Source organism: Terrapene carolina, unplaced genomic scaffold, assembly GCF_002925995.2.
Source record: "Terrapene carolina triunguis isolate 2854851 unplaced genomic scaffold, T_m_triunguis-2.0 Scaffold30, whole genome shotgun sequence".
Lineage (NCBI taxonomy): Eukaryota > Metazoa > Chordata > Testudines > Emydidae > Terrapene > Terrapene triunguis.
The window spans coordinates 4,983,296-5,009,139 of record NW_020664381.1 but is presented as its reverse complement, the minus strand read 5'-3'; the positions used below and the strand labels follow the sequence as shown (position 1 = coordinate 5,009,139).

At 41.1% G+C, this 25,844-nt stretch overlaps 1 protein-coding gene across 1 annotated transcript in view; it reads left to right on the top strand.

The window, feature by feature from the left end:
* The window catches only part of LOC113406394 (E3 ubiquitin-protein ligase TTC3-like), a 136,207-nt gene that overhangs the window by 87,221 nt on the left and 23,142 nt on the right, over positions 1 to 25,844 (top strand). The window contains exons 19-29 of the mRNA XM_029911395.1: positions 691 to 771; positions 1,643 to 1,755; positions 2,022 to 2,148; positions 4,269 to 4,391; positions 4,561 to 4,662; positions 5,414 to 5,506; positions 6,908 to 6,972; positions 13,211 to 13,347; positions 21,210 to 21,527; positions 22,705 to 22,968; positions 23,859 to 23,905. Of these exons, the coding sequence (XP_029767255.1) occupies positions 691 to 771; positions 1,643 to 1,755; positions 2,022 to 2,148; positions 4,269 to 4,391; positions 4,561 to 4,662; positions 5,414 to 5,506; positions 6,908 to 6,972; positions 13,211 to 13,347; positions 21,210 to 21,527; positions 22,705 to 22,968; positions 23,859 to 23,905 (1,470 nt within the window). The remainder of the gene's footprint in view (positions 1 to 690; positions 772 to 1,642; positions 1,756 to 2,021; positions 2,149 to 4,268; positions 4,392 to 4,560; positions 4,663 to 5,413; positions 5,507 to 6,907; positions 6,973 to 13,210; positions 13,348 to 21,209; positions 21,528 to 22,704; positions 22,969 to 23,858; positions 23,906 to 25,844) is intronic.

Genomic DNA, 25,844 nt, shown 5'->3' with positions numbered 1-25,844 from the left:
GTAACCTTTTTTTGACAAATAAAATTTTCAGAATTTTAAAATACTCTGTGCAGAATCTTTAATTTTTTGGCGCAGAATTCCCCTATGAGTAAGTATTATATAGTGTGTATGTATATATGTATGCAGACACCTCACAAACATGAAATATCCCAGATCCTATTGTATAGGCAGAGGCTTTCTTCTGCAACAAGAGAAACACTAGCCTAACTGTCCAGGCACATAGCATGGCTATTGACCTGAAATCATGTCTCGCCTTATTAATAAGGGAAAAACTGTGGAATTTCTAGTAACATCCATTCACTTAGGAAAACTTTAAGAAATGTAGTATAGCCATCTAGCTAAAATAGTAAATATATTAACTTGTTCTCCCTGTGTTGAGTATTTTCTCTGTGAACATAGTAGAGTAAGGTATAATTTTACCAAAAGCAGCAGTTCCAGAACACATCACCATGCTATGTTTGAGGATGGTAAGAGAACAGGAGGACCCTTTTAAGCCATCACAAAAGGTCAAATGAGGATCCTGTCATTGTAACACTGATCTGTTATTGCCTGAAGATTGTGATTGTGTGAATTGTGGTTTTTCCCTGTGCCTACTGTGGAGAACATTGTCTACCTCAAGGCAGAGAGTTCTGGTTACTAACTTAATCTTTTCACACATACTGTTAATGTGATTTCTTTGACTATTTGCAGCAGCTGAATCTTGCTGTTATTGACTATGTGGTAGTCATCTATGGACATGCCACTGCTCTCCTTGGAATAGGACAGCCTGAGGTAAGACTTTAAACTATTACAATTGATTCTTCTGTATCTTAAAATGAGAGTTCAGACATTTAGGTGATTTACCAGCACCTTTTATGAGCAGACAGAAATGATCGGGTGAACTCCAGGAAGGGAGGTTTTGACTGTTAGAAAGTAATGTTGTTTACTGTCCAGATAAGCTTGTATTTGGACTTCTAGAAATTAAAGTACTAAGTAAGAAAATTACCTATAAGTTTTCAAATGGGACTCCAAGCCTACTAATGAAAGGGAAATCAGTCCTGCACATCATTTTCCCCCCTTCTCTTCTTCTTTTTAAATACAAAAAAAAAAAAAAAAAGAGTGAGTAACTTGAGTAGACCCAGCTACCATTACAAGTCACTTTTTTGTAGCATTTTAAATATTTTTGGTCCATGAATGCCCAATAACAGATAAGGATTAAGGTTCTGCCTAGTTTAGTTGTTCCCTCCACCCCCAAATATTTTGGAGTACTTTTAAAAATAGAGTTCTTGTAGCCTTCTAGTCTCTTGAGATTTTCGGTTATTTAATGTATATTTTATTCAGGAGAGAAGACTAATGATAACATTGTACACTTGCCTCCCTAAAGTAATCAAATGAATGGACCGTGTGAGAGGGAAGCTTAATTTCCAGAACATGCAAGCGTGATTCAGTCTAGATCAATGAACTGTTTTTTATGTATGTAAATCATAAAGAAAAAGAGAGTGCATAGTCACACACCTTCAGCGTTCTTAAAGTTGACCGAAACGTAGGCAGTGCTGCATTTTTTTTATGCAGTTAAGAACCGTTATCCAAAAGCTGTTTGCTTTTTTGTTTTTGTTTCTTAACTATCTCATTAATTTGTGATTATCTTAAACTTATTTTGAAGGAATTAGCAAAGGCTGAAGACCAGTTTAACAAAATAATTGAGCAGTATCACAAGGAGAGATTTAATGGCTTGGCACATTACGGAATTGGAAAAGTATACCTTAGACAAAACAGGTTTGTATAATGTAAAACTTCATTTTTATTAAGCTTGGTGCAGAGACAAATGAACTTAGATTTACTCTATAAATGAAGATATTTGTAACAGATATCCTTGTCTTTAATAGTTAACCCTTTCTCCACTACCTTGCACTTCATACAGTCTTTAATTTATGATGGCTTTCAGTTTCACAAGCACGAAGCTTTCCATTCCATGTAAGACAGTTGCATGAAATAGTTGTAGAAGTTGTGACCTCACTGTCTTGTATGTGTTTAAAATTTAGATTTTCAGATGCTATACATCAGTTCTTGAAATCACAGACAATGATTAATCGTAAAATTGTACCTGGAATTTTAACTTGGCCCACAACATCTATTGTCATTGAAGAGACTCGGACTGAGAAATTACAGGTAAATAGAAGTATCATCCCCATAAATCAGAGAATTTCTAAATGAATGGGAAGATGCTGATTTAATACAATTTCACTCAGCTAATGAATCTTGGCTTTTTGTGATATCACCAATCACAAGAACGGAGAAGCAAGGATCCTCAGAATCCTCACCCTGACTGTATTTCTTGCCAATTAAAATATCCTCAACCCAAGCCCCAATTTGTAAAGAGGTGGGATCTGTTCCCTTAGTACCAAGTCAGCACTGCTTGAATGCGCTGGGCTCCGTTCTGAATGTACTCGGTTCCTAAAACTTGGGATCTAGGTAGGGCCTTGAGTTTTAGTACCTTTTTTGGTAGCATATTGTGAAACTACCCTGCCAGTGTTGTCCAAGTGTTAGTCGATCAGTTAGTTTCTTAGCACTTAGAAATTTAGTGCAGAAAAATTTCTGTAATACATTGGACACTATCAGTAAAGAAATCATAATTAATAAAGAATCGAAGTACTGAGAAACATGAAATTAAGTAATAGTTATTTTGTCAGTTTTTAAAGCCAACATTTGCTAGGGGTTTAGCAACACGATTCCCAGTAATTTTACTGGGAGTAGAGTGGTTACGTTTCTTGGTCAACCTTGAAAATCTCAACTGTTAGCTTTAAGATTGTCTTTCCCATTGAAATAGTAGAAACAAAGCTATTTTTTCATTCACAAACACTATCCTTAAGTTGAGATAAAACTATTAACATGTAAAATGATGGTCTGGCCAACCTGTATTACTCTTGGGGGAATTCTGTGCCAAAAAATTAAAAATTCTGTGCACAGTATTTTAAAATTCTGCATATTTTGTCAAAACAATACAATATAATCATGCCAGTTTCAATTATTTTGGTAATTATTTCAAAATACCTGTCAGCAAGTATGTCTGTAACAATACAGGTAACAAAAAAGATTCAGGAAATGTTTTTTGACAAATAGATTCCTTACTAAGCATACTAATACAGAACTCTGAGTAATAATTCATTTAAACTACAATACAGAAACGTATTTCCTGCACCCCTCAGAAGAAGTGCAAAGTCTTGGGGGAGTAAAGGGTAACAGAGGAGCTGAGGGAGAGGGAAGTAATTGCTGGGAAGGAGCTTGGAAGCGAACCTGGAGAGTTGTTGGGTGTGGGCGGGAGAAGTATGGAACACGGGCTTTTTTGGAGGGGGGAGGGGGAGATTTTAGGGAGTTAGGGAGCTGCTTCAATGCAGACCCTGGCTGACCTCTAGCCTTTTCCATTCAGTTAGGCACATCTGCCCCTGTCCCCGTGTGTCCCTGCACTCCCACTTCCCATTCAGCCAGGCATATCTGCACATGTCCCCATTTGGCCCCAAACTCCTACTACCATGTGGCCCCGCACTCTCCCCTCCCCTGTTCTCATGTGGTTTTGCACCCCTACTCCCATTCAGCCCTGTCTCAATGTTGTCATCCCACTAGTTCCTGTGCCCTTACTGCAGTCTACCCCCTGCACTAGCCCTTCTGAACACCAGTCTGTGTGGCCCCCCCAAGTGGCCCCGTGTACCCTGCTCTGTCCACCTCCCCCCATATCCCAGGCCTCCTCACCTGGCACTACGAGCAGGGCATTGTGAGGAAGGCAGCCTCTGTCCTGTCTCCGTGGTTGGCTGCTCCAGCCCATGAGCCAGCTGTTCTCTCTTCTGGTACCACATCAGTCCATAGTGAGCAAAAGGTGTAATTGTAGCATGACCTCGCTCAAGGCTTCCTTTTGCCTCCCCCTCAGAGTCAACTATTCTGCGGGGGGACGGACATTAATTCTGCACTTGCGCAATGGTGCAGAATTACTCTAGGAGTACTGTATGCAGAGAGGCTATGCATTCCTCACTGACACCTGTAGAAGTATGAAGAACTTTTGAAATATTTTGCAGCATGAAAGGCAGGATGTTTTTAAAATAAAGTTAATTATTTTCAAGTATAACTCTTTTGGCTCTGAAAATGTGGTGTCTGTTTTGCCCTAAAAACATCCAAATCTTAAAAAATGCAAATAGAGAGATGTTTGATCTCATTACTTGGTTTTTGTGTCTGAGAAAAAATTTATTCTTTGGAACAATGTGATATCTCTATTTGTGATTGTATTTGATGTTTTATAGTTGATGTTGGAGAATTTCATTGAGGAATGCAAGTTTCCTCCAGAGCCAGATGCAGTTTGTTCTTATCAGCAGTGCCATGGACATTCGAAAATTCAAATCTATTTTACTGACCCAGACTTCAAGGTAAACTTTTTTTTTTAAGGGTTTTGGAGATCAAACTTTTTGCTGGAGTTATGTGCCTTGCACATTATACAAGCTTTATGTGAAGCATAAATTCTTAATTTTTTGCTGTTATTGAATGGTACATTTTTTTTCTTTGAAAGCATAAATTCCTATGGTCTTCAAATTTTAGGGTTTTATACAGATTACTTGCTGTCAGCAGTGTAAAGTGGAGTTTCACATCAGCTGTTGGAAAAAGCTGAAAACTACAATTTACAGTGATAAAAATGACAAGGTAAGACCCATGTCAAACTTCTATTTAAGTATTGGTTATTAACTGTTTTCTAGGGGTGTAGCTGTGCTAAAGTCATTAAGATGAGTACAGTCCTGGAGCCTTAACTTTTCACCTGTCCTATGGGGAACATACAGTCTGTGTTGCAGGCATAGGGAAATCCTGCAGGCGTCAAGGTATCTATGGAGGACAGGGATATTTACGTAGAGGCTCAATGTGTATGGTCTGTTCTCTTTACCTCTTACTTTATGGATGCTTGAGTCCCTTAGAAACCTTGTTGTTATTGCCTCCCCATCAGCTAATACTCCAAAACCAAAAGGGTTTCAATGTGCATAGGGAGACTTGGCAGAAGATAACGATGGTAATCAGTATAATCTTCTGTTGGGAAATCCCAGCAGGTTTGGGATGGGAAAATGAGGCTGTTAAGATCAGGAAGTACCCTTTTTCAATCCATAGAGCACAAATTCTGTGGACAGAAAATTGGAGGATTTCTCCATTGGTTTGGGGAGTAAAAGAGTATGTGCCATGAGCAACTGCTCCCATCTTTTTGATCCCAGCCATTTTATGCCATGATTGGCTTCCCTCTGCTAAATGCAAGTAGAGGCCTAAGCCTTTAGTGATGGTCTTAATTACCTTGGTCCGCTCAAGTTCAGTATACACAATAGCATTTCTGTACAAAAGCACAGAGAGAGTGCATCTTTCCATTTTATTGAAAACAGAATTTTTTTTCTACATAACTGATCTTCTCCCACAGGATTTTCTTCAAGAGTCATGTTTCACTCCTGATTGTAGAGGCCTCATTTCAAAAATTGTTATCTTCAGTTCTTCTGGTCTCGTAAAATGTGTGGTAAGTAATTAAACATCAGTGTGAAATGAGAATCAGTTTTTTAAAACAAATCCTCATCTTGCAATTAAGATCCACTGGAGACTTGTACAGTGTTACTTACTGACAGTGCAGTTACATAATTTCACTAGGGGATCACAACACTTTACATAGCTCAATTAACTTTTTTAGCACCCCCCTTTGAGGGAGGTGGTGGTTGTGGTTTTGGTACCTATTTTACAAATGGATAAAAAGAGGCACAGGTAAAGTGATTTGCCCTTGGTGAGATAGCAAGTCAATCTACTGTGTTGACCTTATTACAAAACCACAGGTAAACTGGAATGTTTTAAATATAAGCTTCTTATATTTATTATAAGACCTTGATATACAAATGTAATTTAGTGGAAGCTTCATTGAATTTTCATAGTATAATAAGTATGAGGTGGTCTGGCTCTACTAGTTTTAACATATCCGTGCTGTCTCAGATTCCTTGCACCTAAGTATCCCAGCTTGTTTTGGACTGGTGACGTACTGAAACGACTGATCGTTGTAGGAGCAGGATTTCTGCCTGTTGGGGAAGAAGTAAATCCAGTTCTTCGAGCATGAACCTCTTGAGCCCTTGATTGGAGATTTCCCATTAGCAGTGTCTCTTTGGTCCATGTGTGCACTTGGTACGACCTCGTGTCACACACAGATGGTGTATAGAGCTGCAGTGGTGAAATGTCTGAGTTCTTCTCTACCACCTCAGGCTGAGACTGAGTTCTAGCATGTCCACCTCAGCATGTTCTACATGAACGACACAGCTACAGCTACATGGCATACTGTTAGTTAGTTAGTTAGTTTAGTGTTTCTAGTTAGCATTAGCTGTTGTTAGTATAGGATTAGTTAGATAGTAGTGAGAGAGTGGTTTTTTTTTTTTTTTTCCCCCTCTCCTTTTTCCTCCTTTTTTCTGTGGAGCTTATTTGACCTGGCTCGACATGCCTGGCTCACCAGGTTTCAAATGCTGTCTTTCTTGTCGGGAGGCTATTCCTGTCAGCGATGACCATTCTAGGTGTATCTGTTGCTTGGGAGAGTCCCATATCTCCCAAAAGTGTAACTCTTGTCTGGCTTTCAAATCTACAGCACAGGAGAATTGGGAGTTTCATCATATGAGACACTGGGAAATAATTGTAAGGAATGTTTCTTCTCTGTTGTGACCTTCTCTGCCAGATTACCTTTCCCGTGAACTAGTTGTCTTTCTATATAACCAAAGCTTGCAGCTTTATATGGCTTGAGCAGCCCAGGTGGCTGCATTTTTTTTTTTTTTTTTTAATTCAAGCTATTACATTGTTGACTTCTGAAACATCAGATGTCATTTTTGTGTTTATTGTTAAGAAGATTGCTTTAGAACTCAAATTCAATTAACGTGGTGTCATTTTTTTGTAGTTTGAACAAAAAATCCCCAAAATTAAGGATCCACCAAGAGCCAGTGTTAAACAGAAATGTTCAAGGTAAGATTTCTAGGATTAACAGTAATTTAAATTTACAATAGGATGGGATTACATATTTCAGAAATTGCTGAAATACTCCAAATATTTTAGAGAGGTGATAGTTGCTCTCTTTATGGCTGTGGCAAGGATTCAAATGATTATTTGATTCATCTGTGTTCACTGTGTTACTAGAAAGTTGACAAACTAGAGGGAGTTCAGAAAACAGCATAAAAGATTTTAGGGGTTCCTAATTTGATAGGAAGGATGAAAAAGCTAAATGATTAAATCAGAGCTCATATTGAACTGGTACTAGGTAATAAGTATTATTAGCAGTTCTGTAGTTGCCCCAGCAATTTCTAAAGAACTAAGTTTTTTCATTTAAAAAAAGAACAAAACTTGTTTATGGCCATAAAGAAAACCTTCAAAATATGAATCAATGCAAAGAGTCTTCTCTGAATCTCTATACAGAGAGAATCAAAGGTCAAATTAATTCCTGTAGTAATTCCATTGGTTTCCATAAAATTTGAACTAATAATTCTGAAGTGCAAATTGCTCCATTCATCTCAATAGGCTGTTAAATCTGAAGCCTAATTATAATTATTTAAGATTGGTAAATGTCGTTTCACTGCTCACAATCTTATCACAAACAACCTGGGATTCCAGGACTGTGGATGGAACTTGAGAACCATCTCTTCCCCTTCATTCTGCTCACCAATCTGACCTATGGCCTAAGTAGCTATGAAGGGAGGGGAAGGAAGAGCAGGGAATATGCTACCCTTCTTGACATATGTATGTTTTGCTTCGAGTGATGGTCCCTTTTGTATTCCACTGTGGGATATGCATGCACCAGGGGCCAGAGAATTTGAAAGTAGTGTCCATTGGTCTATGCATGCACCCTAGTTCACCTCGTGCCTCCAGCTGAGGGAATAAAGGGTAGGGTGGACCAACCACCTCTCCAGTTCCTTCTCACTGCTGCATGGTACAGGTTGGAACCATTAGTGTCCGCAGCTTAAACTTTGTCCCATAAATAATTACTTCTGGGGGAATTCTGCTCCAAAAAATTAAAAATTCTGCACGCAGTATTTTAAAATTCTGCATAGTTTATTTGTCAAAATAACACAATATAAAAACATCAGTTTCAATTATTTTGGTAATTTATTTAAATTACAATACAATGGATGGGGAGAATGGGTGTGGGGAGCATTGGAGAAAATCCCCAAACCCCGTTTGTCTAATAGTAATAGTTAGGTTTGACTCTTTATTTCTAGTTATTAGTCAACAAATATATGCAGCCATATGCTTAGTATTACATCATAGGCAGCTGAAGAGCAAGTGAGGGCTGGGGAATTAAATTCACAATTTATATTGGCTACCATCTCCAGAAAAGTCAGTAGTAAACAGTTCATGGAGCACATTTTGATAGGAAAATTTTTCAGTCCAAAAATTTAGACCAGTTCTAATCACTAAAGCACCATAAGCATTTGTACTGCTATATTGTCATTTATAATAATTGATGTCTCTCCCAGCACCTCCCCACACATACAAACACACATACACATGTTGATATATGTCTTCGCTGGCTGCTCCAAGCTGCTGGGGAGGAGTGAGTGACTGTTCTTGCGGCTTCTCTGCTTCCCCTCAGAAATATATTGTCTGCGGGGAAGCAAAGAAATCTGCAGACAATATGAATTCTGTGCCCACGCTGTGGCACAGAATTCCCCCAGGAGTAAACAATAAATAACTTAATTGTAAATTGTTAAGTTTTAATAGTGTATAGTTTTAGCAAATATAACAATTCTAGTAGCTTTAGCATTAGATTAGTCTATGGGGGGTACCCACCCCACCCTGTACCCTGTTCAGGTATTACATCCAGGACCCAGGCTTCAAACTCTGTTCTTCCTGCCCATGATCCTTCTCTGTCGGTGACAGCCACCAAGACTGCCTGTACTGCCTTGGGGAAGCTCACATCACAGCAAGGTGAATAGCACCTCTTCAACCAGAAGACAGATGAGTCCCTCCATATCCGGAAGGATTAGGGCTGCCCTCTGATCGCTGGGGATATACACACCTGGTCCTAAGAGGAAGTTTCATTGCCCATCGGCCAAATTGAGGTATATGGCTCAACAGTTCTTCTATCAGAGGCCCTATGAGTCACTACATAAGAGAGAGTATACAGAAGTCCTGCTTCCCTACATCCTCCACAACAGGCTTTGCATCTCAGTCTCAGCCATCAGCTCAACGTTATCTTTGACGAGAGCTCAAGAGCCATGAACCACTAAGCCCACCACCTCCTGACTCCAGCACATCATTCGGGGTTTGTCTAGGTCTCTTTTTCAACAGCTGGAGTGCGATAAAAATAGACAAGTGAGTGCTGAATGTCATCCACTTTGCCTATGTGATAGTTTGCATCACTACCTCCCCTGAAACCCTCTTCCCCGTCCCCCTTTAGGGACCACTCTCACAAGAATTGGCTCACACAAGAGGTGGATTCCTTAATGCAGAGAGGAGCAATAGAACACATTCCTCCACAATACCAAGGGAAAGGGTTTTACTCAACCTCCTTCCTAATACCTAAAAAGAAGAGTGGTTGGAGACCAGTCTTCGACCTTCACCATCTCAACCACTTCATTCGCAAACTCAGATTTCTATTGGTCACGTTAGCAGCATTAATTCCATCTTTAGAAAATGGCATGTGATCCATGGCTCTCAATATGAAGGATGCTTGCTTTCACTTAGATATCCACTCCACCCACAAGTATTTTCTCAGATTTATGGTGGGCCCCAACCATTTTCAGTACAAGATACTCCCCTTCAGAATAGCAACTGCACCCAGAGTCTTTACCAAGATATTCTCAGTTGTTGCAACCCACATTAGATGTCATGGCCTTCTTGTCTTTCCCATACCTTGATGACTGGCTCCTTGCTGCCACACCAGGAGGCCTATGCATTGAGTTGAATAATGCTACACTTTCGCTCTGCACTGGGAGTCAGCATAAACATGGAAAAATCTGCTCTCGCGCCACACAATCTTTAGACACCATTGGGGCACCCCCAAGTTATATCAGCGCAAGGGCGTACCTGCCCACAGACGGGTTTCAGACCATGAACAATATCATAGCTCACATCACAAACTGTCCTCAGGTACCGGGCAAAACACTTCTGTCCCTACTTGGTCATGTGGCCTTGTGCACTTATATCACCCCATTGGCAAGACTCCACCTTTGTTGCCTTCAGGTATAAACCGTCATTCCATGAACCACATGGTGACAGTTCCTGGCAAGGTACTGGCGTCCTTCCTATGGCGGACAAATTCTCATTAAATATGCGTGGGGTCCCCTTTCTCTCTTCCTCTCCAGACAGGAACATCATTATGGATACAGCCCCACTAGGTTGGGGAGCCCACATGGACAACCACACAGCACAATGGGTTTGGACATCTTGGGAGGCCGGGATGCATATCAATATCCTGGAACTACAGACAGTACGGAAGGCTTGTGAGTTCTTTCTTCCATTCATCCCCATCACCATGTCCTTATAATGTCAGACAACACTACAACAGTCAACAGTCAAATCACCCGATCAGCAGACTACCTCCCAGGAAAGCAGAATATGCTCACAGACATTTCACAATCGATCACGAGTGGGAGGAGGCTTCATGATGTGGTACTCCGCAACATTTTCATTATATGGGGAAATCCCAACCAGGGATCTATTCACCTCTCAAGTAAACAGCAAATGCACTACGTATTGCTCCAGAGGAGCCCTAGGTCACCGCTCCCAGGGCGATGGTCTCCTTCTTACTTGATAAGATCAAGTTCACCTATGCCTATGCCTTCTCTCCACCACCCTCCTGCCACGAGCTCTAGGCAAGATCCTGCAGAACAGAGTGAGGGTCATCCTGATTACCCCCTTCTGGCCCAGACAGTTCTGGTTTCCTAGCCTTCTACACATGTTGTCTCACCCACCAATCATTCTCCCAATGTTTCCTGAGCACCTGACTCAGTGGAACGGCAAGATCAAACACTCCAGTCCACTGCCACATCCACCTTCTCAAGGTTACTGAGTTTTCACTCACCCACTGACCAATAGATTCTAGAAAGGCTTAATAAGAACCTTCCCACCTCCTCAGATGCTTGCACCCCAGTGGGACCTGAATCTCATTCTCTCAGTGCTAATAAGCCCCACTTTGGGCCTTTAGCTACTTGTTCCATATTCCCTCCTTTCCATGTAAGTCGCCTTTCTCGTAGCCATCAGTGAGAAGGGTTGGCAAACTTGGAGCTCAAGCTTTTCTATACTGCAGTACCCCTGTATTTTCTATTTGGCAGATCCTCCATATTCTGTATTTCATAAGGATAAGGTTTCTTTATCTCTACACCCCAAATTCATCCCTAAAGTCGGAATTTCACCTTAACCAATCCATTCGCTTACCTGCTTTCTTCTCAAAGCCACACACTTCTGCAGAAGAATGAAGACTCCACTCCCTCGATCTTCGACGAGCTTTGGCTTTCTACCTGCAGAAAACAAAACCAATCAGGAAATCCCTGAAACTGTTTGTCACTGTAGCAGAAAGAGTCGGAGGGCATGCCATCTCCACCAGAGAATCTCCAAATAGATATCCAGCTCCATTCTACTCTATCAGCTCTCAAACCCAAACCCTCCCCTTCCCCTCATTCCCCCCCCACAGGTAAGAGCTCATTCCACCATGGCTTAAGCAACGACTATAGCATCTCTTGAGGAGGTACATTATGCCCTGGTGCTGAACTCTTCTGCTGATGCCTCCTTTGGGATGGCAGTACTCCACTCAATCCTACTGTGTACATCCTCTCATCTTTCTCCTACTTAGGTACTATTTGTCAATCACTTGCAGTAGCGTACAGTAGGGACCATCACTCGATGAAGAAGAGAAGGTTACTTACCTTTAACTGGAGGTCCTTGAAGATGTGTGATCCCTATCTGTATTCCACTACTTGCCCTCCTTCCTCTCTGCTTCGGATCTTATCTGATTTTTGGTAGAGAAATAACTGGAGAGGCGATATGTCCACCCCGCCCTTTATCCTCTCAGTCGGAGGCACCAGGTGAACCAGGGCTCATGCGCAGACCAACAGACACGACTTTCAAATTCTCCGTCTCCAGGTGCATGGTATGCATGTGTAACCCCCAGTGGAATTCAGATAGGGACTACGCATCTTGAAGATTAGTTACAGGTAAGTAACCTGTATAGCAGCCTCCTTCCCACTCCCTGAGATTTCCCAGACATAGTTTAGAAAGGCAGGAAGCCGGTCCCTGGTATAAATGTTGAGAAACGCCGCATTAGAGCATGAGTTGTCAATCTGGAGGTTGTAACTATTCAATCCTTCTCATATTGTTAAGTGGGAGGAAGGAAATGGCTAGATTCAAGCTACGTGGGAGGGGCATTGCTTGAGCACCTCTACCCTAGAGTGTTTACTTGACTGAAAAATTCTATATGGATCCTAAGAAAATGCTGTTTAAAAACTGAATTGTGTATACAGGTTACGTTCAAATGTTTGATTAGCACAGTCTTGGCATTACTGTAATATCGCTAAAGGAGTTTGCATTTATTGCTCACAACAGATTTGACAGAGTGGTAAATACTGGTGCTTTATAGTAAGGGGATAAATACTGTAAATATGTATTGGACAGGTTCAGTATGGATCCTCAGGATTTTATTCCCCTTAATCTTGTTCCAAAAGGAAAATTTATCTGAAGGAATGAGATATTCACTAAACTGGTTTCGTTTAGGTAGGAGTTTAGATTATTGGAATTCATATTCCAAGTCATGAGAGATACATGTGTAAAGATGGATTTCTTGTGTTACTTAAGTTGGTCATAGGAACTTTGGGAAACTTTTTTTAACATTTATTTATAAATAACTCAACATCTTGTACATGTTAGATGTAAATATGGGCATGCATGCTACATCATAGTGTCTTTTAAAGTCAGCTCCTCCTAATACAGATTATTGTAAAATATTTAGGATATTCTCTCTACATCTACAAGCTTCAAATAAGTTGTTCAGTATGCCTGAAGGTAGATGGTCTCCATTACTTTTTAACTGAAGAATAGCTAAATTCAAATTTTACCTCTCTATCATTTGACTAATGACTTCTACTGTGAAAACTTTATAATGTAAGCTGACAAATGTTCTAATAGGTGGAGAATGGTTTGTAAACTGCCAGAGAAAAAATCGTCTATTGATAGTTGAGGCTGATTTGCCTCACTGATCAGTTTCATTTATCAGTTCTAGGAAGCTAAAAATAAAAGAAGAAAAAAAAATAAAGAGAAAGCATGTAAGAGAAGAAGCACTGAACTCTGCCAAGGATAGCGTGGAAGAAAATAAAAGGGAAGATAATATATCTAAGTATGATAGTCATAAAGGTACGTGGAAGTTTAAGGTATTTTGTTGTAGAATACATTTGTATTCTAATGTATTGCTGTACATTATCATATAAACAAATGGATATTTTGATTAGCATAAGTAGCAGTTTTAATGTACCCTCAGTGAATCGAAGATGAGTATTATTTCAAGGAAAGGGTTATAAATACTGATCTGGAGTGTCTTGTATAGTCTTGTTGCTTAATGACTTGATGATTTGTATTACCATGGTGCATAGGAGCCCTAGTCAATGCACTACGGGAAGATGCTCAAATACTCTAGTGATGAACACAGCAGAAGAATCTTTCTAGAACAGAATAGCTGTGTACATATTTATTGTAGTGCTAACGTCCAAATGCAAATGTATTTACCAAAAATGGGTGAGATAAGATGGCTGTGGCAAGCTTTAATTTAGAATTTAATTTACTTTTCATAGGCTTTGCTGCTAAAATTAGACAATACAGTATTAAATAAAATACTACGTTTCACATTAAACGGTTTACTATTTTGTATGTATTAGTTGTGGAAAAGATAGTGGATAGTTGCTTTAATTTAATTCTCTTTCGAGAATTACGTGTGTAGATTCTCACGTATGGGATGAACACATGCCCTTGGTGCAATCAGAGCACAGTCTTTCCCTTCCCTGCTCCCCTTTGGGACCCTTTTTCCCTCCAGGCAGCATAGAATGAAATAGCGTTAGGAGAGTGGGGATTGAAAATAATCTGTGGAGAATGTTCCTTAGTTTAGTTCTCTGGCACCTCCCTTTTGAAACTCTCTTTAGATCTCAGATCTTTTAACTTAGCATAAATAAGTGTCTCCGTTCTTCTGCCGGCTCACTTGGTCAGATTGGATCTGGTCAGGGTCTTCATCCAGATTTGAAATCTGAATTTGTGATGTGTTGCTAAATGTGGACATTGAGTGTTCACAAGCAGTTCAAGAAGTTCTTCTGGAGAGCTGTGAAACTTATGCTCTGAAGTGAGAGTGTTTCTTTGTGGCTCATACCAGGGACTTTCTCAATTCCTTTAAATTTGGATGATCTGTTTTTGCTTATGTATTCTTGACTTTCCTTGAGTTCTGTTAAGATAGCTGCATATCACTTACCCTTTCAAAGATACTACATATTTTAACATCCTAATGTTAAGTTCTTTAAAAGGATTGTGTAATGTATCTCCACCTGTTTGAGAGCTGCCACCTTCTTGGAGTTGGAATCCAATGCTTGTTGAACCAACATTTGAGCCTCTGTGTTATCTTTATACTATCTACCCTTCCAACCCATGGTCTTTGTACTGTAACCTCAGGTAGGGGAAATCTAAGATTTACTGGCTGGTCCTCCTTATACAATGTTTCATAAGAGTACTTCCTTCACCAAGTTTCTCCCTAGGTGGTTTCCAAGTTCCATCTGAATCAATGCATAAATCTGCAGTTATTCTTTCCTGAAACCTCCTTCCATGTTGGGGAAACTAGGGCCTTGGCTACACTTGCAGATGTACAGCGCTGTGAGTTAAACCTGACTTCGTGCAGCTGAGTAGGGAAAGCACTGCAGTCTGTCCACACTGACAGCTGCCCAGCGCACTGTCGTGGCCACATTTGCGGCAATTGCAGCGCTGTTGGGAGCTGTGCATTATGGGCAGCTATCCCACAGAGCACCTTTTCCCATTCTGGCGCCGTGGGTTGTGGGAAGGGGGCGTGGGTGCGGGGCATTCTGGGTCCTGTCCCAACGCCCCGTGATGCATCGCTTCGCATCCCAGAAATCCCTTTGTTTCCGTTCACCTTTGGCGCCATCTTTCAACGGTTTCTGTGCAGCGTGATCTGTCTGTGGGAAATGGAGCCCGAACTGGTGAGGCGTATGCTGACTTATCTCGCTAGCATGTCACGTTTGGCTGTCGAACTATTCCTTAAGATCCAAAGTGACAGTGAGAGTGAGGAGTCCGACGATGCTATCGAGCCGCGTAACGCGTACGACACTAAATTGCTTGTGGCATTCACGGACATGCTCAGCACCGTGGAACACCGCTTTTGGGCTCGGGAAACAAGCACCGAGTGGTGGGATCATATCGTCATGGAAGTCTGGGATGACGAGCAGTGGCTGCAGAACTTTCGGATGAGAAAAGCCACTTTCATGGGACTGTGTGAGGAGCTCGCCCCCACCCTGCGGCGCAAGGACACGAGATTGAGAGCTGCCCTGCCAGTGGAGAAGCAGGTGGCAATTGCAATCTGGATCTGGCAACTCCAGACAGCTACCGGTCGGTCGCAAACCAGTTTGGAGTGGGAAAGTCGACCGTTGGAATCGTGTTGATGCAGGTTTGCAAGGCCATTAATCGCATCCTACTCAGAAGAACCATTATTCTGGGTAACATGCAGGAAATAGTGGATGTCTTTGCACAAATGGGGTTCCCTAACTGTGGAGGGGCGATAGATGGGACGCACATTCCTATTCTGGCACCACCCCCACCTAGGATCCGAGTACGTTAATCGGAAGGGGTATTTCTCTATGGTTCTCCAGGCTCTTGTGGATCACCGTGGGCGTTTCATTGACATTAACACAGGCTGGCCCGGAAAGGTGCATGACGCACGCATCTTTCGGAACACTTGGCTGTTCAGGAAGATGCAGGCCGGGACTTTTTTCCCAGAGCGGAAGATCACGGTAGGGGAAGTTGAAATGCTCATTGTGATCCTTGGAGATCCCGCTTACCCGTTAATGCCGTGCCTCATGAAACCCTATACAGGGAGCCTTGACAGCAGCAGGGAACGGTTCAACTACAGGCTGAGCCGGTGCCGAATGACTGTGGAGTGTGCCTTTGGCCGTTTAAAGGGCCACTGGCGATCTCTGTATGGGAAGCTGGACTTGGCCGAAAACAGCATCCCGGCGGTTATATCCGCGTGCTGTGCCCTCCATAATATTTGTGAAGGGAAGGGTGAAAGCTTCACTCAGGCATGGACCGCCGAGGTTCAACACCTGGAGGCTGAATTTGCACAGCCAGAGAGCAGGGCTATTACAGGGGCCCAGCACGGGGCTGCAAGGATTAGGGATGCCTTGAGGGAGCAATTTGAGGCTGAAAACCAGCAGTGATATCTGGTGCCCTGCACGGGAGTGAAGTGCAGTAGTTCCAATTTTTAGGAATCAGTGTCTGCTAAGCAGACAAGCAGACTTGCAGTGCCTGTTTATTTCCTGGGCTAAGGAGTCTTTTACTTTATGCAATAATAAAGAATGTTTTCAAAGCCAAAAAATCCATTTATTGAAAAGAAACAAGGGGGTGGAGTGGGGAACAGTACAATCACAGATTCGCGTATGTCCTGTCTGGTGTGCTGTGCAGTGAGTGCTGCACTTCAGGATAGCTATACTGCATGGTGATGGGGGTTGAGTGCAGAGGGTAAGGGTCGTGGTTTTCAGGGCTGGGTGGTGAAGATACTGGTGTTGGAGGCAGTGGGTGGCGTGAAGAACACAGAAGTTGGGGAAAGTGGGTTGGAGGTGACAGTGGGGCACAACGGAAAGAGTTTTGGGACAAGGGCTGTGGGGGTGCTGGTGTCATAACTATAAAGGGAAGGGTAACAGCTCTCCTGTGTACAGTACTATAAAATCCCTCCTGGCCAGAGACTCCAAAATCCTTTTACCTGTAAAGGGTTAAGAAGCTCGGGTAACCTGGCTGACACCTGACTCAAAGGACCAATAAGGGGACAAGATACTTTCAAATCTTGTGGGGGGAAGGCTTTTGTTTGTGCTCTTTGTTTTGGGGGTTGTTCGCTCTTGGGACTGAGAGGGACCAGACATCAATCCAGGTTCTCCACATCTTTCTAAACAAGTCTCTCATATTTCAAACTTGTAAGTAAACGGCCAGGCAAGGCGTGTTAGTTTTACTTTGTTTTCTCAACTTGTAAATGTACCTTTTACTAGAGTGTTTATCTCTGTTTGTTTGCTGTACTTTGAACCTGAGGCTAGAGGGGGGTCCTCTGAGCTCTTTAAGTTTGATTACCCTGTAAAGTTATTTTCCCATCCTGATTTTACAGAGAGGATTTTTACCTTTTTCTTTAATTAAAAGCCTTCTTTTTAAGAACCTGATTGATTTTTCCTTGTTTTTAGATCCAAGGGGTTTGGATCTGTATTCACCAGGGAATTGCTGAAGGTCTCTCAAGGCTACCCAGGGAAGGGAATTAGCTCTGGGATGGTGGCAGTGGACCAGATCTAAGCTGGTAGTTAAGCTTAGAAGTTTTCATGCAGGCCCCCACATTTGTACCCTAAAGTTCAAAGTGGGGAAGCAGCCTTGACAGGTGGGGTTTGCGTTTGCGGTACTGCTCCTCTTTCTGCATGGCTACGAGCTCCTGGATAGCGTCTGCTTGGCGCTTGAGGATGAGCCGATCCGTGCTTTGCCGCCGGTGCGCTGCGTTTTCCTGGCGGATCCTGCTTTCTCTCTCCCTCCAGTTCTGTGCTTTCTCATTCTCTTTAATAGATTGCTGCATCACTTCTTGCAGCATGTCTTCTTTGCTTTTTCGCGGTCTCTTCCTGCGTCTTTGCAGTCTCTGAGCAGGCGATAAGAGGGACGGCTGAGGTCTCAAGGTTGATGCTGCTGTATAGGCAAAATGAAACATTTAACAGAGGCAGCATTGTTTATACCAGACAGAGTAATTATTCCCCCCGCACTTAAGGAGTAGAAAACACACAGGGTCTACAAAATAGCATAATTTTCCCGTCCGAAACAGAGCACACGTATCCCACGGGAGCCTCAAAATGGTGAGTAAGGGGAACTGATTGTTTCAGGGCTGCACTGTCCTCTGGGTTTCTGTGCCTTGGGGAGAGCCAACAGCTTCAGGGGACACCTACACTGAACACTGTCCCAACATTTTCCACAAGAGTTTGTCCTGGACGATACCTCGCTGCTGAGGGTGACCTGGGAAGCAAGGGAGGGTCTTCTACTGCAATGCGGCTTCCGCCCTGGCCCATATGCAGCTTGCCTGTGTGCAGCAATGGTCCCCTCGCGGCACAGTGGCACGGACACGTTAGCCTGGCTGGGACAAGGACCACAGTGGCTCTCCCGATAAACCTGCGCAAGCGCATTGCACACGTTCTGGATGAGACATTCGAGATTACCGAGGCCGATTACCGCGATGTGATAAACCACATCAATGCACTATTCCACATCTAGGCATGCATGCCTAACCCTCCTCTCCCAAAGAGCTCGCACCGAAAAAATTCCTTCCCGAAAAAAAACCCGCTTACCGGGAACCTGCTCTTCTGTTTGTCCTCCACCAAGTACCGGCCGCTGCGACTGGCTCCATTCCTCCTGGCTCGAGAAGAGCTCCTGGCTGCATGGCTCCAGGGATTCCGGGGTGTCTCTATCCGGCCCACCACCATCACTCCCGTTTTCCTCCTCCTCCTCCTCCTTCTCTCCCCCCCCTCCCCCCACCGGCTCTGAAGTGTCCATGGTGGTGCTCGGAGTGGAGGTGGGGTCACAGAGGGAGCACCTGAGCGGGCGTTTGCGTCGCGGGCTTTGCGGTAGGCACTCTGCAGCTCCTTCACTTTAATCCTGCACTGCAGGGCGTCCCAGTCATGGCCCCTTTCCATCATGTCCTTTGATACCTTCCCAAAGGTATCATAATTCCTACGGCTGGAGCGCAGCTGGGACTGTACAGCTTCCTCCCCGCAAACACTGATGAGGTCCAGCAACTCGCCATTGCTCCATGCTGGGGCTCGCTTGGCGCGTGGAGGCATGGTCACCTGGAAAGATTCGCTGATTGCACTCCACGCCACGCTGTGCTGAGCACACAGGAAGGGGATTTTTAAAATTCCCAGGGAATGTAAAGGGTGGGTCACATGGTTGGTTATCTGAGGCCAGGGCAGTAGAGTTTGAACTGATGACCAGAGTGGATAGAACAGGCATTGTGGGATACTGCCGAATAATTCTGGAGGCCATTCACAGCGCATTGGGCGGCCACACTGGCGCTGCAGTGCTGCAACGGCAGCGCAATACTCGCTATTCCTCTCGGGGACGTGGAGTATATGCAGCGCTGCAACCACAGAGATACAGCGCTGCAAATGCCTTGCCAGTGTGGACGGGGTGTGAGTTACAGCGCTGGGGGCGGCGTTACAGCACTGTAACTCGCAAGTGTAGCCAAGGCCTAGGTTACATATCTTTAGGAGCTTAGGAGTTCAGAGCTACCATTTAATTAGACCAAACCTGTTCATAAGCCCAGATGAAAGGTGAGGGGGTGCGCTCTGTATTGTTCTTGCAGGTGTATCTGATCCAAAATGTTTTAGGGTGTAAGGGACTAAAGCATTTGTTAGATGAGCTTACCTTATGTAACATGATAAAGGCCTAATCCTTATTTAGTGGATAATTGATTAGCAGTGTATACGTAGATAGATATTGCTTATACATGTAGCTTTTGTAGGCCTGAGTAATTGAGTGTAGTTGTTATGAATTCTGTATAATCTTATAGAGATAAAAGTGTGAACAAAGATTCCTGGCAAAAAAAAATTATTAACATTTGAACATCCTATTACCGACTTTTTGGAGTGTCTAGGGAAAACAAGGACAATCCTTGTCAAATAATAGAATTGATAGCTTTGTTATTGCTAAAAAGGGAAGCAACGTGCTATGTAACTTATTGTGTAATTTGAAACATCATGTATGGCATTAAATAATACCAAATAGGAAAGATTTGGGGTAGCCAGTGCATAAAAGGGTGTTGATAAAAGATATGTAATATTGTGCATAAAAGATCATGTCATGACCTAAAGTCTCTATCTCTATGACTATGTCTATACTGCAGTAAAACACCCATGGCAGGCCTGTATCAGCCAAAGGGTATGTCTACACTGCAATGTAAGCCCAGGGTTAGTAGAACTTCAGTTAGCAGACCCTAGGTTTGTTAGCCTAGAGCTTGAGTGTCTACACTGCATTATTTGGGCCTGAGTCTAATCACCCATGTCCCAATTCACTGGCCTGCTACCTGCCACCTGATCACCGGGGTGTAGCATCTTGTATTTATGCAAATGAAGCCTGGTCCTTGGCTCTAAGAACTCGGCGTAAGCAGTGGTTTTGTCTGCGTTTCTTGGATTTGTGAGGTAATCTGTGGGCCTATTGAATCAATCCTGAAATATCCTTACATAGGGTACTAAATTATCATCACCAGCATTCCTCAGACATGTATCACAGATGTGTAAGGCTGCTATCTGGTGCTCAGTTCATACATGCACACCACCATTACTTTAGACTTGGGTAGGTCTGGTCCCAAATTTGGGGGAGAGCAGCACTTCAGTCTTTTTTTTTTTTTTAATTTATCTTCAGACTCCTCTTCTTCGAAGGTAGTTAGTGCTCTCTCAAGTGGCAGTCTGTTAGAGGCAGTTTTTGAAGGAGAAAGAAAGATTACTTGCTAGTGACTGTAGTTCTCACATTTGCCACCTGTCTTTTCTTCAGTGTCTTTTGCAAAGACTTTCAGGCAGGGATAAGGCCAAGGTTCCATAAATACCCTTAAAACATAATGTTCAGATGCATGCATCCACACTGGTCACTGCTGCTCTGGAGAGTTCCATCTAGGCACCCAGAGTGCATATGCATTCCATGTGGTGGTAATTTGAAGCTAAAATTACTGGTAGTTAAAATTTTCTTTCTAATATTAATTGAGGAAGTATGGTTTGCTCCATTTGTAAATCAGTTTCTTATGCATCTAAAATTCAATTACCAGTATGAGAAATTCTGTTAGTCTATAGCAAGTGCAAGTAGAACCCTTGTAGTTAAATCTGAGTTCCAGTTCACATGATAAAAAACATTTAAAAAATAATGTAATAAAGTTGATCTATATTTTGGGGTTGATTCTGTTTTGCAGCTGTTCTAAACTGACATAACAATCTTGCTTTATTTTGTTATAGGTCATGTTCAGAAGTTCTTATTTGCTAGTGATAGAGTCCTGCAGCATATTTTGCAGAATGTTGAACAGATAAAAACTGGTATACATGACACTTCCAAACTTCTAAGTGAACTACTTTCTTGGTGGGTAATAAGTGAGGAGGATTACAGCATGTGTTCCACAAGTAGCAGTACATCAAATGAAGTGATGGAGCAGCTCATAAGTCATTTAATTCAGAAGAAGAATAGAGTAAACACAAGAATTTTTGTCCATGTGCTGAGTGAGCTTGAAGAAGTGGATCCCAAATTACATGAGTGGATAAAAGATCTTAACAGTTTTGGTAGGTCCTATTTCATATAACTGTAAGATGACTTAATTTGCAGATGAAATTATAAAATTAAGCATGCTTTCCACCTTTCTTTTTCTCCATTTACTGGAAAGCAAGTCTGTAGTATGCTATCATGTGGTTCCATGTTTGTCTCTGGTTTCACATGGAATTTGTTCAGTTTACAAATTAAAAGATGGCTAAAAGATCCCTAGTTGCCAGCTCTGCATTCTCAACCAAGGATCTTAAAGTCAAGCTTTGTTCTTTCTGACTTGTGGTGTAATCCTCAATCATATATTCTACAGCAGAAATTCTGCCCTCAGTTTCCCCTAGGCAACCCCACTTGGCTCTGCAGTGCTGTCAAAAACAGTAAAAGAACCTGTCACTGAAGTGGTCAGATGTTTTCGTAATGCAAACAAAATGCATCTGAGTAATAAGGTGGCATTTTAAGTCACTCTCCAGAGTAGAATTGCTCTTTTAAGTATTGCACTTCATAGAACTAAATACTGTTCTGTCTATAGCTAATTAAGTTCCTAAAATGAAGGTGGTTTAAATGGCAGATAAATTTATTTGAAATATTGGACTCTTTGCAACTGATTTGTACGGAACTTTGCCAGTAGGAGAGGATTAGATGTAGAGAATCTGTCTCTTTAAAATCCAGAATGGAGAAGACAGTCTATAAAATAGGGATAAACATTTTCTACAAAGTAACCAATTATTTATTGTCTTGGCCTTACAAATTGGAATGCTAATCTTCTGTTTAGCTGACTACAGTTTGAAGAAGTCAGCTTCTAACTTTTTTGGTAATGTTGCCCTGCTATAGAGCTTTATTTCGTTTGTTGTTTGATTAAAATGTAGGGTGTATGTTACAAGTAAAATGGGATAAGATATGTAATAAATGCCAAAAATGGGGTAAAATCAGTTTTTAAAAATTGGATTCCATTACCTGTACTTTGACAGGCAATAGACACGTTTACGAAATTGATGGTAGAGTAAAAATTTGATTTTTTTGGAACCTGTTCTGATTGTTTGCACTTTTCAAGGCTACAGTATATATCTTCAGTTTTGGCAGCCTTACATCTGGTTTTGGAGCAAACTGTTCTGTAGGAGATGTCAAACGTTCAGCCCTAAATTGGAATAACCTAAATCCTAAATTGAATTTATTAACTGATATTAATTTTTTTCATTTCAGGTTTGGAAGCCACAAAGATCTTTTTCTCTCGTTATGGAGATATTGTTAAAGAGCTTGACCTTAGCTTTATAACCATTCTCTGGAATGAGAAGTATGGCAGTAAATTAGGCAATGTGTTGACCAGCTTTGAAGATAATGAAATACTTAAGTGTTTCTATGAAGCATCATTGAAGGAAACTCGTTGTGTAATATGGCTATTAGAGGATAATAGAGAGAAATTTCCATCTCTGCATCAAGCTTTAGACGAATTCTTTGATAAAATGGGTAAATGTATACAGCTTATTTCTTTTATAAGTGCCCTCTTGTGCCTGCCTTTACTCCCCATCTATGTTATTGTGAATTATCCTAGGAAAGTGGTGACACTGTAATTTAAATGATACAATCTTGGGATAGTATTAGCCTCTCCGATAAATTGCATATTGGATCTTCTAAGTTCCATATTGAAGACTGAACAGTCTAAAGAGGCAGGAGCATGTAAAAAAAGAATGCAGCTAGTACAGTTCAGAGTTATTTAAATCAAATGACACTAATAATTAGCATTATTTATATTGTAATGCTGTCCGGTAGTAGCTTTAAATTATGGACAGCTATTTTTAAGGGATTACGTTGATTCCTGATGATAAATGTTATTAAAATGTTTGGTTATGCATAGATAAAGATTTTACCCATGTATTTCAAAAATTGGAAATACAAAATGCAGTGTACAGCAGGTTTTACTTTGACTTGTTGAGAAGTTAGAATTTTTATCTGCTGCGGTTATTTTAAAGGAGTTCATAGAGTTCTGTCTTCAGAATAAAGTTATTTTAATTTGGAGAAGTTTAACTTTAGAGTACCTTGAAATGCTAAGCCCTTCTCGAGGCTGTGTGAGAATGAGAGATACCATGTTCCACTTGTAAGTCCCAATCCTGCAAAGACGTATGCATGGGCTTACCCTTAAACATATATATAGTTCCAGTAAAACCAGTGCTTAACTCCAACCATGTGCATGCCGTCTTAGCAGGAATGAAATTCTAGAGAATAACTTTTTTTATTCTGGGAGATATTTTAAAGATTAATTTTTTTTATCCCCAAAATCTCATAATTTACAGAATCTAATATTTTGTGTACTACTTTACAACTTCCTTTAAAGTAATTTAATATTTTTCTTTCAATAGATGTTCCTTGCATTATATTAAAGAAGCAGGAAAATGAAGATCTCTCCGTAAGTTTTTTAAATAATAAATTGAAAAATGAACAAATACAGACTCAACAGTAAACCATCACAGTGGACACAAAGTATAATGAAGATGCATGCTCACTTCCTGTTCTTTTAAGGGGACTTGCAAAATAGAAAGTGAAAATTGTGTCCTTCTGTTTTGTTTGGTTTTTGTTTTGTTTTGAAGGCCTGAAAGGTATACAAAACAATCTGCAGTTAGAAAAAGGAGAAGTATTGTGAATATCAAGTCTTCCTTGGTTTTTGGAGGATCACTCCTTAAAAGACTGGAGAATAAGTATGGGAGCGTTCTCAGCTCTCAGTTATGGAGTTGGGGGAGATTTGGAATCTTTAAATAGACAGATTTTCTCCAAGTGTCTATTTAATTCAACATCCTGACAGATATTAACAAAACAGTGAAACAGTCAGGCTAATGATCCTTTTCTCTTTCATTTGCTCAGGTTTTTGTCTTTTGTCACTGTGATGACATCCTATAGTTCTCCATTCATAAATGATCGAAACAAGACCCCAATATTTGTAATTTAAAAAACAAGCATAAAAAACCTTTACCAGGAATTGGGGAGATGGGGGCGGGGGGAGGGAGGGGGTAGAAGGGGAGTTTAAAGCCTTAAAGAAGTGAACAAAGAACTTTGGTTTTCTTCTTTTAAAAAAAAATCTTTCAGCACAGCATTTCATTTTGCATTTTGGCCAAACAACTTTTCTTCTGTTTTCTCTTTATTGGGGGTGGGGAGGAATCCAGCTATCTATGACTTATGTTTTACAAGGAAAAATGTGACGTGGCAAATGTACCCCCTCCCTTTATTTATTTATTTTTTGCTAGAGCAAAGAAGCCACCTGGTTCATGTGAGCTTTAGAAACAGTACTTGAAACTAATGTGTGGTTTCAATGTGAAAAGTATCACTGTAAAAATAGCATTGTGGTGGTGGTGGTGGGTCAGATAAATTTACCACTTTATAGGTAAAAGACAGTTGGATTTTTATTTCTGTGTTTTTTGTTTTTTGTTTTTTTCCCTAACTGCCAACTTTGAATCCGAAATTGAACTCAAGGTCTTTTTGTAGTAACACTGACAACAACCAGCAGTAACTCTGACCACTTCACGTACTATACATTTCAAAATCGTAAGTGACAGGGAAAGAACCCAACTTGACTATCAGATCTCAAGTTGAGCTTGCAAGGCTAGTAATTGCAAAAATTATTCTTTATTAAGTACCTCAGCATATTTGCTCAGGTCATTTAAGACAAACTGAGAACTACACATTGACATTTTTACAGTCACTTTTCAGAGTACAACTATGATTTAAAAAAAAAAATACTTAAAGCCTTTGCTGTCCATTATTCTGAATCATATCTTACTAGTTTGCTACCATACAACTTTAGTAATGTCATATTTCTGCCAAGTGGAATAACAGAATATGCATTTGTCAGTGGTGCTCATGTGTTTCTGCTTGCTAATTAGTCCCCCTATGTAATACAGTTAACTTCTGATACACAGAATGGGTGTTTTGACAAGTTTAATGAATGTAGATGTCAATGGAATGTGGAACCATGTGCTATCTTCCAGTTTCAGGGGAAACTAAAGTTGAAGAGTAATGTAAATGTTGTTGTATTAAAATATTTGTGTTTTTGGTGTATTATTTCTATATCAAAGTAAGCTAATGACATAAGGTATTGCTACAATTTGCCACAAATAATTGTTGTTGTTGGAAATTAGACTTCAGTGTTAAACATAAATTGAGAAGACAAATACCTTATTAGAGAAAAATTGGAGAGGAAATAATCTTTCAGTCAGTTGTGTCAGTTCAGTTCCCAGTTCCTGTTAACAATAAGTGAAGATAATTCTTAATTCCCTCCCTCACTTATCACATAGAGATATTTTTGATGTGAACAAGATGGTCAACAGTTGCCCTGTTTCTGAAGCTTAGTCCTT